This window comes from Corvus cornix, chromosome 13 (genome assembly GCF_000738735.6).
Source record: "Corvus cornix cornix isolate S_Up_H32 chromosome 13, ASM73873v5, whole genome shotgun sequence".
NCBI classification, from domain to species: Eukaryota; Metazoa; Chordata; class Aves; order Passeriformes; family Corvidae; genus Corvus; species Corvus cornix.
Genome location: NC_046343.1, coordinates 12480443 through 12492600, shown reverse-complemented (window position 1 = coordinate 12492600; position 12158 = coordinate 12480443). Strand labels below are relative to the sequence as shown.

The window sequence follows — 12158 nt, the reverse complement described above, 5'->3', positions numbered from 1 at the left end:
GAGGATGCTCCACAACGGCCAAGGAAAATTCCACACGACCCTCCCTGTCCGGAATGCCTCCAGTCACCTCGAGAGCAACGTAAACCCAGCCCGGGCTCCGGGGGCTCTGCAGGCTCAGGAGGAATACATGGAACAGCTTTAGGCTGTGTGTGCACAGCTGGCCAGCTGTGGTGATACCGGTGCAACAGCTGGGCAGCCTGAAGGTGGGGGCTGGGGGCTGAATTGAGGCGGTGCAGGAGTAACGGGGGCTGAATTGAGGCGGTGCAGGAATGACGCCAGGGACATCAGTGCTGAGCCAAGCTGGGATGGAGAGCGTGCCAAGACAGGGAGCGGCCGGGGCAGACGGATGCAGGGATGGGGAGAGGCCGGAACGGACACAGGTCGTGTCTGCCAGCGCCTCCCTCCTTCCCCCGTGCCCTCCCGGCCGTGTCTGATGTGGCCACGCTCCCGCTGATTCACCAGCTCGTTTTGGTGCGGCCAGCTGGAATTGGTGACATCATCAAAAGCTTTGTGCTGGGAAAGGTGACTTGGGCACATCGCCCTCCAAAGGCAGAGCAAGGAGCAGGGATTGCCCTTGGATTTAGGCAAAATGGGAATAAGTCAAAGCCTGAGATGTAACAGTGGGGGAACAAGGCTTTGAGTCAAGGCAAGAGCGGGAGTCCATCACCTCTTCCTGAAGCATAAGAGGTTTGTGGTGGGTCAGGGAGTGCAGGAATCACACCTTGTGGGCAGCGTGCTCTGCAGGTGACAGCAGCGACGGTCCCTGCAGGGTGGCAGCGGAGGGCACTTCCACACCCTGTCGCAGCTGGGCCCGTGCCGCCCCACGAGCCGCCACCCCCGCCCCGGCATTGTACCAGCCCGGTCCTCCCTTTTCCTGTAGGTGGGGTTTCCATAGGATGTCGGCCGGTCCATCCCCAGCCCGGCCAGCCGGCCGGTGGCTGCTCCCGGGACGGGCCCTCCGCTCCGGGCTGTCGCAGCCCGGGGAGCACCCGGCTGCCGCGCCGTCCCCGGTGATGGCAGCGCGGGGGACAAAGGCCAGCCCTGCTCGTGATTTCCCCTCTTTTCCAAGCGCTGGCTGGCGCCCACGGCTCTCGGAGATGGGAGAGGATGCCGAGGCCCTGCGGTGGCCGTGAGGACTCTCCGGGGATGCGGTGGCCGGCGGGACAGCCCATGGCAGCGCGGCGGGGCCGCGGGGGCTCGGCCAGCGGCGTGTTCGGGCTGAGCCGCTCGGCGCTGCAGCTGCCGGCGCTGTGGTGGTGGTACCTGTTCCTGAGCGCCGATGCCCAGGAGGTGGCCACGTTCACGGTGCAGTACCGGGTGCTGGAGGAGGTGCCCCCGGGCACTGTCATAGGGAGCCTGGCCGAGCACTTCGAGGGCGGCGAGAGCGGAGAGGCTGCGGAGACGTTCCAGCTGATGGAGACGCCCGGGAGGTTCCCGCTGCACGTGGGCAGCGGGGATGGGGTGCTCAGCACGGCCGGGCGGGTGGACAGGGAGCAGCTGTGCCGGCACAGTGATCCCTGCTGGGTGTCCTTCGACGTGCTGGCCGCCCAGAACCCGGCCCTGATCCACGTGGAGGTTCAGGTGATGGATGTCAACGACAACGCGCCGCGGTTCCCCACGCCCGAGCTGGAGCTGGAGATCTCGGAGAGCGCGTCCCTGCGGACACGGATTCCGCTGGATCGAGCCCTGGATGCTGATGCTGGCCCCAACGCCCGCTGCACCTACGCCCTCTCCCCCAGTGAGCACTTCGCTCTGGATGTCGTCTCCAGCTCCGATGGGACGAGGCACGCGGAGCTCGTCGTGGTGAAGGAGGTGGACCGGGAGCTGCACTCCTCCTTCGACCTCGTGCTGACGGCCACTGATCACGGGGAGCCACCACGATCAGGTACTGCTTTGATTAAAGTCATTGTCCTCGACTCCAACGACAACAGCCCCGTGTTTGCAGAGAGCTCCCTGACGGTGGAGGTTCGGGAGGACGCCCTGCCCGGGACCCTCCTCGTGATGGTCACGGCCACCGACCCTGACCAGGGTCCCAACGGGGAGATCGAGTACAGCCTGAGCAGGCACGCGCCCCCCGAGGTGCTGAGCACCTTCAGCATCGACGCCCGCACGGGCAGCGTCCTCCTGAGGCTCCCTCTGGACTACGAGGAGACCCACGCCTACGAGCTGGATGTGCAAGCGCGGGACCTGGGTGCCAACCCCATCCCGGCACACTGCAAGGTCCTGGTCAAGGTCCTGGACGTCAATGACAACGCTCCCGACGTCCACGTCACCTGGGCCGCGCGGGTGCCCGTGCTCTCCGAGGCCCTCCCCAAGGACAGCTTTGTGGCCCTGGTGACAGCCAGCGACCCCGACTCGGGAAGCAACGGGCAAGTGCTCTGCTCCCTCAGCCAAGGGCACGAGCACTTCAGGCTGAAGAGGACCAACAGCCACAGCTTTGCGCTGCTGACCAACGCCTCGCTGGACCGCGAGCGGCGTGCTGAGTACAACCTGACGCTGGTGGTGCGGGACATGGGGGACCTGTCCCTGGCCGTGCTGAAGCACCTCACCATCTGCATCAGCGACGTCAACGACAACGCCCCAGCCTTCGAGAAGGCCGCCTACGAGGCTGCTGTTGCCGAGAACAGTGAAGCACCTGCCTTCCTGCTCACCGTCCGTGCCACCGACCCCGACCTGGGCTTCAACGGGAAGGTCACCTACAGGATCCTGGACCCCTCTGCTTTGGGGCTGGTCTCAGTCGACCCCACCACTGGGGACGTTTTTGCCCTCCAAGTTTTTGATTATGAGCAGGTGAGGAGCCTGGAGTTCCTGGTGACCGCGGAGGATGGAGGGCATCCCAAGCTGGCATCCAACATCTCCATCAGGCTGGCTGTGCTCGACCAGAACGACAACGCTCCCATCATCACCACGCCAGCGCTGGTGGGAGGGGTGGCCACGCTGTCTGTCCTGGTCAATGCGGACACTGGGTGCTGCTGGGTGGTCCCCGGGAATGGGAGCACCCAGGGAGCTGCAGCAGTGACCAATTCCACACTGGTGTCATGCCCTGGCAGTCCCCTCCTCTTCACCATCGTGGCCAGGGATGTGGACTCCGGCATCAACGGGGCTCTCCGGTATGATCTGGTGGGTGGGGATGATGCCGGGCTCTTCATCCTGGACCCCCTCCTGGGGCAGGTGTCCCTCAACACCAGCAATGCCAGCAGCCTGGCCGGCAGCCTGCGGGAGCTGCTGGTGCGGGTGAGTGACCAGGGGGACACCCCCCTGCACACCCTGGCCCGGCTCCGCTTGCTTTTCCGGCACCACGGGGCTTTCTCCAAGATGTCAGCCCGGGATCCCGGCTGGCCGAGCCTCTCCGTGGTGGTGGTGATCTGCCTGGCCGCTCTCCTGGGCGGGTGCCTGCTGCTGCTGGCGCTGACCCTGTCCCTGCGCAAGAAGGACAAGAAGGACGGCATGGCCTACAACTGCCGGGAGGCGGAGGATGCCCGCAGGCAGCAGCAGCTCAAGAAGCCGCACAGGCAGATCCAGAAGGCCGATATCCACCTGGTCCCGCTGCTCCGGGGCCGCCCCCGGGAGCCCGAGCCCCCCCGGCCCTGCCAGGAGGAGCAGCCTGGCACAGCCACCCCCGCGGCCGGGGGGTCCCCACAGGCTCCGCTCCACCTCACCCCCCACTCTCTACAGGACCCTGAGAAATCAGAGGACACAAAAAGACTCAGAGGAGCAGCAGGGCACCTTCGACCTGCCCATCCTGCAGCGCCGGCCCTGCCAGCCCCACAGACCCAAACACTTGGTGAAGGAGCCTGGGAGCCCCCCGGAGGCACCGCTGCACGGCAAGAGCTTGGTGAAGCCACCCATGGGAGAGCCCCCAGGTGCCACCCGAGCATCCCGTGGGTGCGGGGGGAGCCGGGCAGCCCCAGCCCCACCAGCAGATCCTCAGGAGCCTGGTCCGGCTGTCGCTGGTGGCCCTGGCGGAACAGAGCCCGACCGGGGAGTTCGCGATGGAGTCACCCCCAGTGCAGGTAGGAGCTGCCCCGGGCGTGTGGACACCCCCAATCCTTCCCTGCCCGGGCCTTGCCCACCCTGGGGGGGTGGGAATGTGCACCCTGATGGTCTTCGGTTGGTCTCTTCCCCCAGACTGGGCAGCGATGCCTCAATGGGCTGGGTAGGATGAACAACCCTCCCCGCCCGGCAGGGTCACCCCAGCAGGACACTCGGGAGCGGGGCTGTCACGGGGAGAAGGGACAATCCCGTGGGCAGGGAACAGCGGGAGGGGTGCGGGGGGAGCTCGGGGCCAGGTGGGCTGCCCAGGGCTTGTTTTTCCCCCGGTGTGGGGATGCTGAGCCATCTGCAGGAGGAGGAAACGCTATAAAAAGGCCGGGGGGGGGCTCGGAGGGACGTCCTGGCAGGAAGCAGCTTGAGTGGCCAGCCCGGGGCTCAACAGGCTTTTCCTGCCTTGCAGCAAATCTCCCAGCTGCTCTCCCTGCTGCACCAGGGCCAGTTCCAGCCCAAAACAAACTACAGGGGAAACAAGTACACGGCCAAGAACGGCAGCAGGTAAGGCTGGCTCCCAGCACTTCCCTTCCCCACGCCCCCTTCCCCTGCTCCAGTCCCACCAGTCCAAAACCTCCGAGGGCAGGAGACACCAGGGCAGAGACTCAAGGGAAAGGCTCATCCCCTGGGGTTGGAGGTTGTCTCTTCAGGGGATGGGTCTGCTCCTCTGGTCCTGGCTCCCAGTGGTATCCAGCTGCTCTTTGCCTCCTTCCTGGGGCACCTTTGGCAGGTCCCTCCATACTCACCTGAGCTCCTCCATGGCCATGAACCATCATCCTTTGCCAAGAACTCTGACAGTTTTGGGTGCGCAGGAGCACACAGTGGGCCAGCTCTGGTGGCAGCAGCACAAGGATGAGTGTTCTCATGGCTCTGGGCAATTCTTTAGTGCCTGTCAACATGAGTTTGGGACACCTGAACCTGTGCCAGGGGGCAAAGGAGTGAGGAACTGCAGCAGGGCTGGAAACACTGAGATATCCCAGCTGTGTGCCAAAGATATCCCCAAACTTGATGGTGTTCCCATTAAATGATGCTGCTGACCTCTGGGTGCCCACTCCTGAGGATGCCAAGGCTTCATCCCTGCTTTGCCATGTCCCCCTGTCCCCACCTGCCCAGGCCAGGGGCAGACACAGCTTTCTCCACCTTCCTCACCTGCAGCTGCAGAGGATGGAGAGGGAGGGAGAGCAGCTCCAGGGCTTCTGGGGCAGGGCTGGGCTGCGGTGCTCCTCACCTGGAATGCTGGAGGGAAGCTCCTCTGAATTCATGGGGAGGAGCCAGCAGGTCCCTGTTTGCTCAGGATATGCCCCTGGATCCCTGGAAATGTCCCAGGCCAGGTTGGATAGGGCTTGGAGCAGCCTGGGACAGTGGAAGGTGTCCCTGCCCATGGCAGGGGTGGGATGAGATGGGCTTTAAGGTCCCTTCCAGCCCTTCTGTGGTTCTGTGATCTTGCTGCAGAAGGATAAAAACCCTCTCAGGCAGGAAATGTGGAGCAAAACCGCAAAACTCACTAACTGAGGGGCACTCAAAGGTGCCTTTGGTTCTCAGAGTGATGCATGGGGAGGGTGCCCACAGCCCCTGTCGGGGGCATTTTGGGGGGATAGAGACCCTTCCAAGGGCTCATTGGGGCAGGGCTGTGCTGGGAGCTGGAGTGACCTGGGTGTTGTGACCCCCTGGCAGGGCTGCAGGGCTGGACACGGGGCTGGACACAGGGCTGGACACGGGGCTGGACACGGGGCTGGACACTGACTGCCTGAGCACCAAGGACAGCGGGCACGGCGAGAGCGAGGCCGGGGACCGCGACTGCGACAGCGCCTTCGAGCTCTCGGTGCAGCAGCTCGTGGGAGAGGAGCTGGAGACCCTCCTGGAGCCCCAGGCAGGTGAGGTGACCTCGCTACGGGCACAGGGTGGGGCTGGAGGGGCTCCAGCAGCGGGATCTCCTCAGGTAACACACCCTAACCCCAGCCAGGAGGTGCAGCTGGCTGGAGGGGCACTGGCAGGGGCAGGGCTTGGGGCAGCACGTCTGGACCATCCCAGGCTTTTGGGATCAGGCAAAGGGACTTGCTGAGCTTCACGTTGGAATTTTCCACGTGTTTATGGCTGCTCTTCCCTGCCATGGATGTGTCTGCTGTGGTTTAGGGTTTAGCGATGTGTGAGCTTGACCTCTGTCGTTGCTGAGGGGTGAGGTCCAGTTTCACACTGCAGCTGGGGAACTGCTTCCCACGCTGGCCTGAGCCCTCCCTTCATGGTGTCCTGGTCCATGCAGAGTGAGAAAGGTGGACACTTGTCCTTGTCAAGCCCCTCAGGGTGTTATGTACCCTCAGAGCCCCTCTGGGCTCCTCCTTCCTCTTCATCTCCGGTGACCAACTTAATTTTAGTGTATCCTTTTTGAGATGTGTGACCAGAATTGTGTGCAGTGTTTAGGGTCCACTGGGGATACAAGGAGGTTTTCTGGTTTGTTCCTCATTCCTGTCCTGGCCAAGCTCCACGCTGAGCTCTGTTTGTGGTGACTCCCAAATCCCTCCTCTGTGTGGAGGGAGAGCCATCAACACATGACAGGTTGCTGTTCCCTGGGACAATTATCTGACAGTTGGTGACACAGGAATTCACCAGCCACGTTTTGCTCATGGCACTCAGCATTATCAGGTCCTTCAGCAGGCCTCTGCTTTTGGGTGTTTTAGTGGAGTCAACACCAACATTGTCCCCTTTCCGTGTCATTTATCACTGTGTTGAGCAGATACTCTGGGACTCCACTAATGACCTCCCTTGGTGGGGAAGATTAATTATTCCTACCCTCACTTCCCAGCTTTTAACACATATTAGTCCCTGCAGAACCTGGCTGTAAATTCAGGCACAGCTCAGGTCCCCTGCAAGCCTGGCTGGTGCTGTTCCACCAGCTCAGGTGACCTCTGCCATCACAGAACTGAATCCTGGAATGGTTTGAGCTGGAAGGGACCTTAAAGCCCATCCAGTGCCACCCCTGCCATGGGCAGGGACACTTTCCACTGTCCCAGACTGCTCCCAGCCCCAATGTCCAGCCTGGCCTTGGGCACTGCCAGGGATCCAGGGGCAGCCCCAGCTTCTCTGGGCACCCTGTGCCAGGGCCTGGCACCCTCCCAGGGAGGAATTCCTTCCCAACCTGTCCAGCCCTGTCTGTCAGTGGGAAGCCATTCCCCCTCATCCTTCACTTCAGGCCCTTGTCCAAAGTCATGCAGGACTCTCCATCCAGCCCTTCCAAATTTCCAGAACACAATTCCCCATCTGACAATGTCAGGTGGTTCCTTTGGGAGCAGCAGTTCCGTGGCTCTCTCTGCTAAGCCTTGCACAGAAGGATTTCTCTGACTGCCTGTGCTGGATTCACCTTCACTTAAAAACTCCTGTCACCATTTCCACCTCCCCTCCCTCTGATCCCGCATTCATTTGAAGCAGTAGTTAATGAACAGCAGCTAATAAACCAGGCAATTTCATATCTGAGTTCCTCTGGCACTCCGGGGTGAATGCCATCTGGGCCTGACATTTTCTACATGTTCCTTTTATTGATTTGTTCTAAAAATCTCCTCTCCTGGCATTTCAATTTGAAAGAGTTGGGCTGACTCATGTCCTGTAGCAGAAATTTCATTGTGGAGCCTCTGTGCTCGTCCACAGTCAAGAGAAACTCATTGAGCTTTGCTGCTGGGGTGGTTTGAATTCCAGAGCTGGGCTTTTTTGGTGCTCTTCCTTAAGGACAATACCTGCTGCTTCTCCCCCTTTGCCTTCCTGCTCTTTTATTCCAGTAAGGAGCAAACAAAGGAAAGGCTGAGACCTAAAAGCTTCCTTGGATTCCAAGGTCCTGCAGCCAGGAGCAGGGAGCAGCCAGGAGCCCAGCTCCATCCCAGGTGCACTGGCATGCCCTGATGCCAGGAAAGGAACTGGTGGACCTGCCCAGCAGCTCTGCCTGGATCCAGTCCTGCCAGGACTGGACCTGTCTACTCCAGGGAGCATCCTGGAAAATCTGGGCTATGGTGAGGCTGATCCATGAAGTGCCATCTCCTGTGATTCTTGGATCTAACAGGAAAAAACCCCTTTGGCCAAAGTCCTGGAGTTCCATAGAATCATTAGGGCTGGAAAAGCCCTCTCAGAGCATTGTCCCCTGCACTGCCAGGTCCACCACTGGCCGTGTCCCCAGTGCCACATCCCCATTCCCGGGATGATGATTCCGCCACTTCCCTGGGGCAGCCTGTTCCGTGCCAGCAGGGAATGCTGAGGCTGTGGCTGGGTGGGCTCCTGCTGGCCGTGCCCAAAGAGGCTGCTCTGTTCCAGGGGTGCCAAACCTTCCCCAGGAGCCCAGACCTTCCCGCAAAGGCGGCCGAGCGCAGCCGCCGGAGCTGCCGGGCTCCTTCCTCCTCTCCCAAACACAAACAGAGCCGTGGACTTGCATCCTGAGAGGGAGGAAGGAAGCACTGCTGGTGCTCAGGAGGATCCTAACAGCTGGCTGAGGCTGGCTGGGCCTTTGTGCTGCTCCCAACGGAGGGACTGCAGTCCCAGGCAGCTCTGGGATTGTTGATGCTGCGGGATGAACTCCCAGCACCGTCTGTCAGCGCCGATCCCCCACCAGCCCAGCGCAGCACTCCCAGCAGCAGATGAGAGATAGAACTTTATGGATGATAAAAACAACCCCTGCTCCCCAAACACCATTAAAACAAGGCAGTAAAGAGTTATTGGTCAAATTAAACATACATAATTATGAGGTTTCATGGCCACGGGACTGTCAGCCTGGCTCTCCCTGCAGAGAGCAGACCAGTTGTGCCCTGCTCCAGAGATGAGGCAGCCAAGTACTCAGGGAATGAAGTGGCTTCTTGCAGGCCGGGGAGGAGAACGCTGCATGTTTTACAGCAAAACCTGCAGCACACTCGGGTGATGTCTCCAGGAACAGTCACTGCGACTCAAACACTGAGACTGCAGAGAGAAACCCTGCATGTGAAGCAACACAGAAGAATTTTGGGGCTCCAGCTGAAACAAAAATCTGAGGGCTGTACCTGCCCTTCTCTCCTTACCAGGCTGGAGTCCCAGCTCTTGTCCCCAGCCCATGCCAGGACAGTTGTTTTCCAGGGGAAAGGCCAACTTGCTGCGTGGGCTGAGGAAGGAGCCGTGTCTCAGTCACTGACTGCAGATCCCATGTCCCAGCTGTGGCAGGGTGTTATTGATGACCCTCTGGAACCAGCAGGGTAAGAGCACTGCAATGGGGACCCTCCTTTCAGATGCCACGTCTTGTGTCAGAGCCACACAATTGTTACAGGGACACCAGCCCTCGCTACCCTGCCACTGCTGGGTTTTGTTACCAGGGAGGTTTTGCTGCTCCCAAAACCTTTCCCAAACCCGGCGGTCGCTCCAAACCCCCCCGAGCTTCTGGGATGTGCTTTGGGAAGGAACAATGAGGGGCTGGAATGCAGCCTCTGTGTACCACAGCACGGACTCTTGTTTACCAGCTACCTCAAAAAACAAGAATCCCTGTTTCCCTTCCTGCTGTCTGACAGGGAAGCTATTCCAGGCTCCCTCTGCTATGGGGTCCTTCCTTTATTTTCCAGGAGATGTTTATTCGTGGACAGTTATAATCACTTCTTCTCTTGCCAACACTATTTTAAGCATAAAGATTTCCTCTGCTGGTGCTTATCTCCTCAAAATAATGACAGGTTGCAGTCAGATCCCTGGAGAGCACTCGCTTCCTTAGGAGCAGCCCCCCCCCACCTCTTGGGGTCTCCATTGTGTTAGCCTGGATCACTCCTGGTTTCATCTCCAGAGTTTTCCCTGCTGGTGTCATTTCAGCTCCCGCTCCCGCAGATGGATCATCTGATTTGTGTGTAATTCCCCCAGTCACACCCAGTAACAATCCACCCTGGCTGTGCCTCCCTGCCAGCAGGGAATACCCCAACCAATCCTCTGTGTGATTCCAGTCGCCCATTTTGGGCCACAATCAAATTACTGGTGCACTAACGAGCCTGCCCCAGCCCCCAGCCCAGGCTCCCCCTGCTCCTCAGCTGTTTCCAATCGAGGAACAACTACTTTAGAGCTCAATTGTTCGGTCCCAGTCTCCAACCACCCAGCTGTGCATTTTATAATCCAGAATTTCATTCTGGTATTATTGTTTTCACAATAACCCATTTCTTTTCGGTCTCAATCTGCCTCTTTAACAGCACATTCCCACCCTGGAGTGACCCTGAAGGGAAGTCCACTATCTTTGTGTCCAACACTTCCCTCTGGAAAGCTTTTCATTGTCTGCTCCCCTTCAGCCAGTCCTAAACCCTCCCTCTCTCAGGCTTTGCTAACAATATAGTGAAGTGCCAACTGGGACTGCAACAAATGAGAATGAACAGTGATTCTAATGGTTATTTTATTAAAACAAACCAAACCAAAACCCCCAATAGTTTCAAACCAGTTCTATTGTGTTTGGCTTTGTTAACCTGCTGGTTTGCGTGGTGTCACTGGTGACCTGTTACAATCACTGCTCTCAGCTGATTTTAGATATTTTCATTTATCAATATTTTTATTGATTTATTCCCCTCCCCCCCCCTTCTCTGCTGTGCTGTCCCTCCCCAGAGCTGGCCCTCAAGAGGCTGACAGCTGCAGACCCAGCGTGGGTGGCCCGGCTGTCCCTGCCCCTCACCAGCAGCTACAAGGACAACGTCTTCTCCCCCGACTCGCCGCGCTCCCCCGAGGACGAGGAAGCTGCGAGGCAGGAGAAACCAAGGACCTTTGAGACCTTTGGCAAAGGTGCTGGGGCTGACCCCAGTGGCACTGGGACCAGGCTGGCCAGCACGTTCCTGTCGGAGATGAGCACCCTGTTTGAGATGATCCTGTCCCAGAAGGTGCAGGTGCACAGCGAGACGGGCGCGGGGCTCCTGCGGCAGCTGTCGGCCCGCGGGCAGAGCCTCGGCCTGGGGGACACTGCCCCAGGGCTGTAGCAGCTCGGTGGCTGAGGCAGGGAGAGAACAGTCAGAGATTTGGGGTGCCCAAGGTCGCCCCCAGCTCCAGCAGGGTCACTGTAGGACCGTGTCTAGACAGGTGTATTTCCTCCTTTGCCTCGCCCCATTGAGTTTCTCCACGACTGATTTCACCTTGTTTAGCTCCCCTCTGCCTGCCCGTCCTTGCCTTCCTCCTCTCCCACCCTGCTCTTCCAGTGCTCTCCCAGTGCTCTCCCAGCCTCCCATCCCACCCAGCAGCGGGAGGGCCCTTTCCTCCCAGGACAGGCCCAGGGAGGGGGTTGTGAGAACAACCACAGCACAGTGAGATACATCCATGTGATCACAGACTGTGAAAGTACCTGTCACGGACACTGCTGCAGCTGGACCCCAGGGTATCAGTTATTTAAATAAAACTGTTTTTTTCTAACACTACCCTCTCTGTCAGCAGCGTAGCTGACACAATCTATGTGCAGAAAGCCTGAAGTGGCAGCTGGGGAAGGGGAGATGTGCTTGTCTCCCACTGGTCCTTCCAGCTTCTGTGGTTCTGCCACCGTGAACTTGGCACTTTGTAGAACCCCCCAAAATCAGCCCTGGCATCTCTCCTACAGCTGCTCCAAGTGCCCACCATTTCCTTCTCCATAAGGACTGGATGTGGCACTCAGTGCTCTGGGCTGGGTGACAAGGTAGGGATCAATCACAGGTTGGACTTGAGGATCTCAGAGGTCTTTTCCAACCTCAATGATTCCGTTCTATTCTGTTCTCTCCTTTGAGGCCATTGGGTTTTGGAGCACAGTCCTTATCCAAAAGCAGACACCAGATGGCTGGAGTCTGCCACAGGTAACCTGGGAAAAGGGAAGCGTGAAAACACTGTTTTGAAATATTCAGTCACAAGTTTCACCCTTTTTATGGGTTTTCACTTTGATCCGTCTGTCTGGGAGCTGTAAGACAGTTTTGGGATAACAGCACGGGTGGGAAAAGGAGGATACTGGTGGCAAAGGAGGAGACACACAGGTGTTTGTGCCTCTGCACTCCTGGAGAAGGGAAGGGCAGTGGTGACCCACAGGCTCATGCAGCAGTGTGGGGATGGCAGGTGAGGGCTTCTGGGCTCTCCTGGACCATCTCAAGTGTCCTACCCCTGTTCTTTTCCATGGACCTGGAGGTGACAGTTCCCAGCTTTAGGTG

At 59.2% G+C, this 12158-nt stretch overlaps 1 protein-coding gene across 1 annotated transcript; it reads left to right on the top strand.

Annotated features, from left to right (window-relative positions):
- Positions 1 to 894: 894 nt before the first annotated feature.
- On the top strand, positions 895 to 11408 carry PCDH12 (protocadherin 12). Its single transcript, XM_039559605.1, is given in 6 exon segments — positions 895 to 3660; positions 3662 to 3856; positions 3858 to 4013; positions 4454 to 4548; positions 5719 to 5918; positions 10612 to 11408. Coding segments are annotated over 6 exon segments (3564 nt in total). The 5' UTR covers positions 895 to 1107; the 3' UTR covers positions 10977 to 11408.
- The last annotated feature ends 750 nt before the right edge of the window (positions 11409 to 12158 follow it).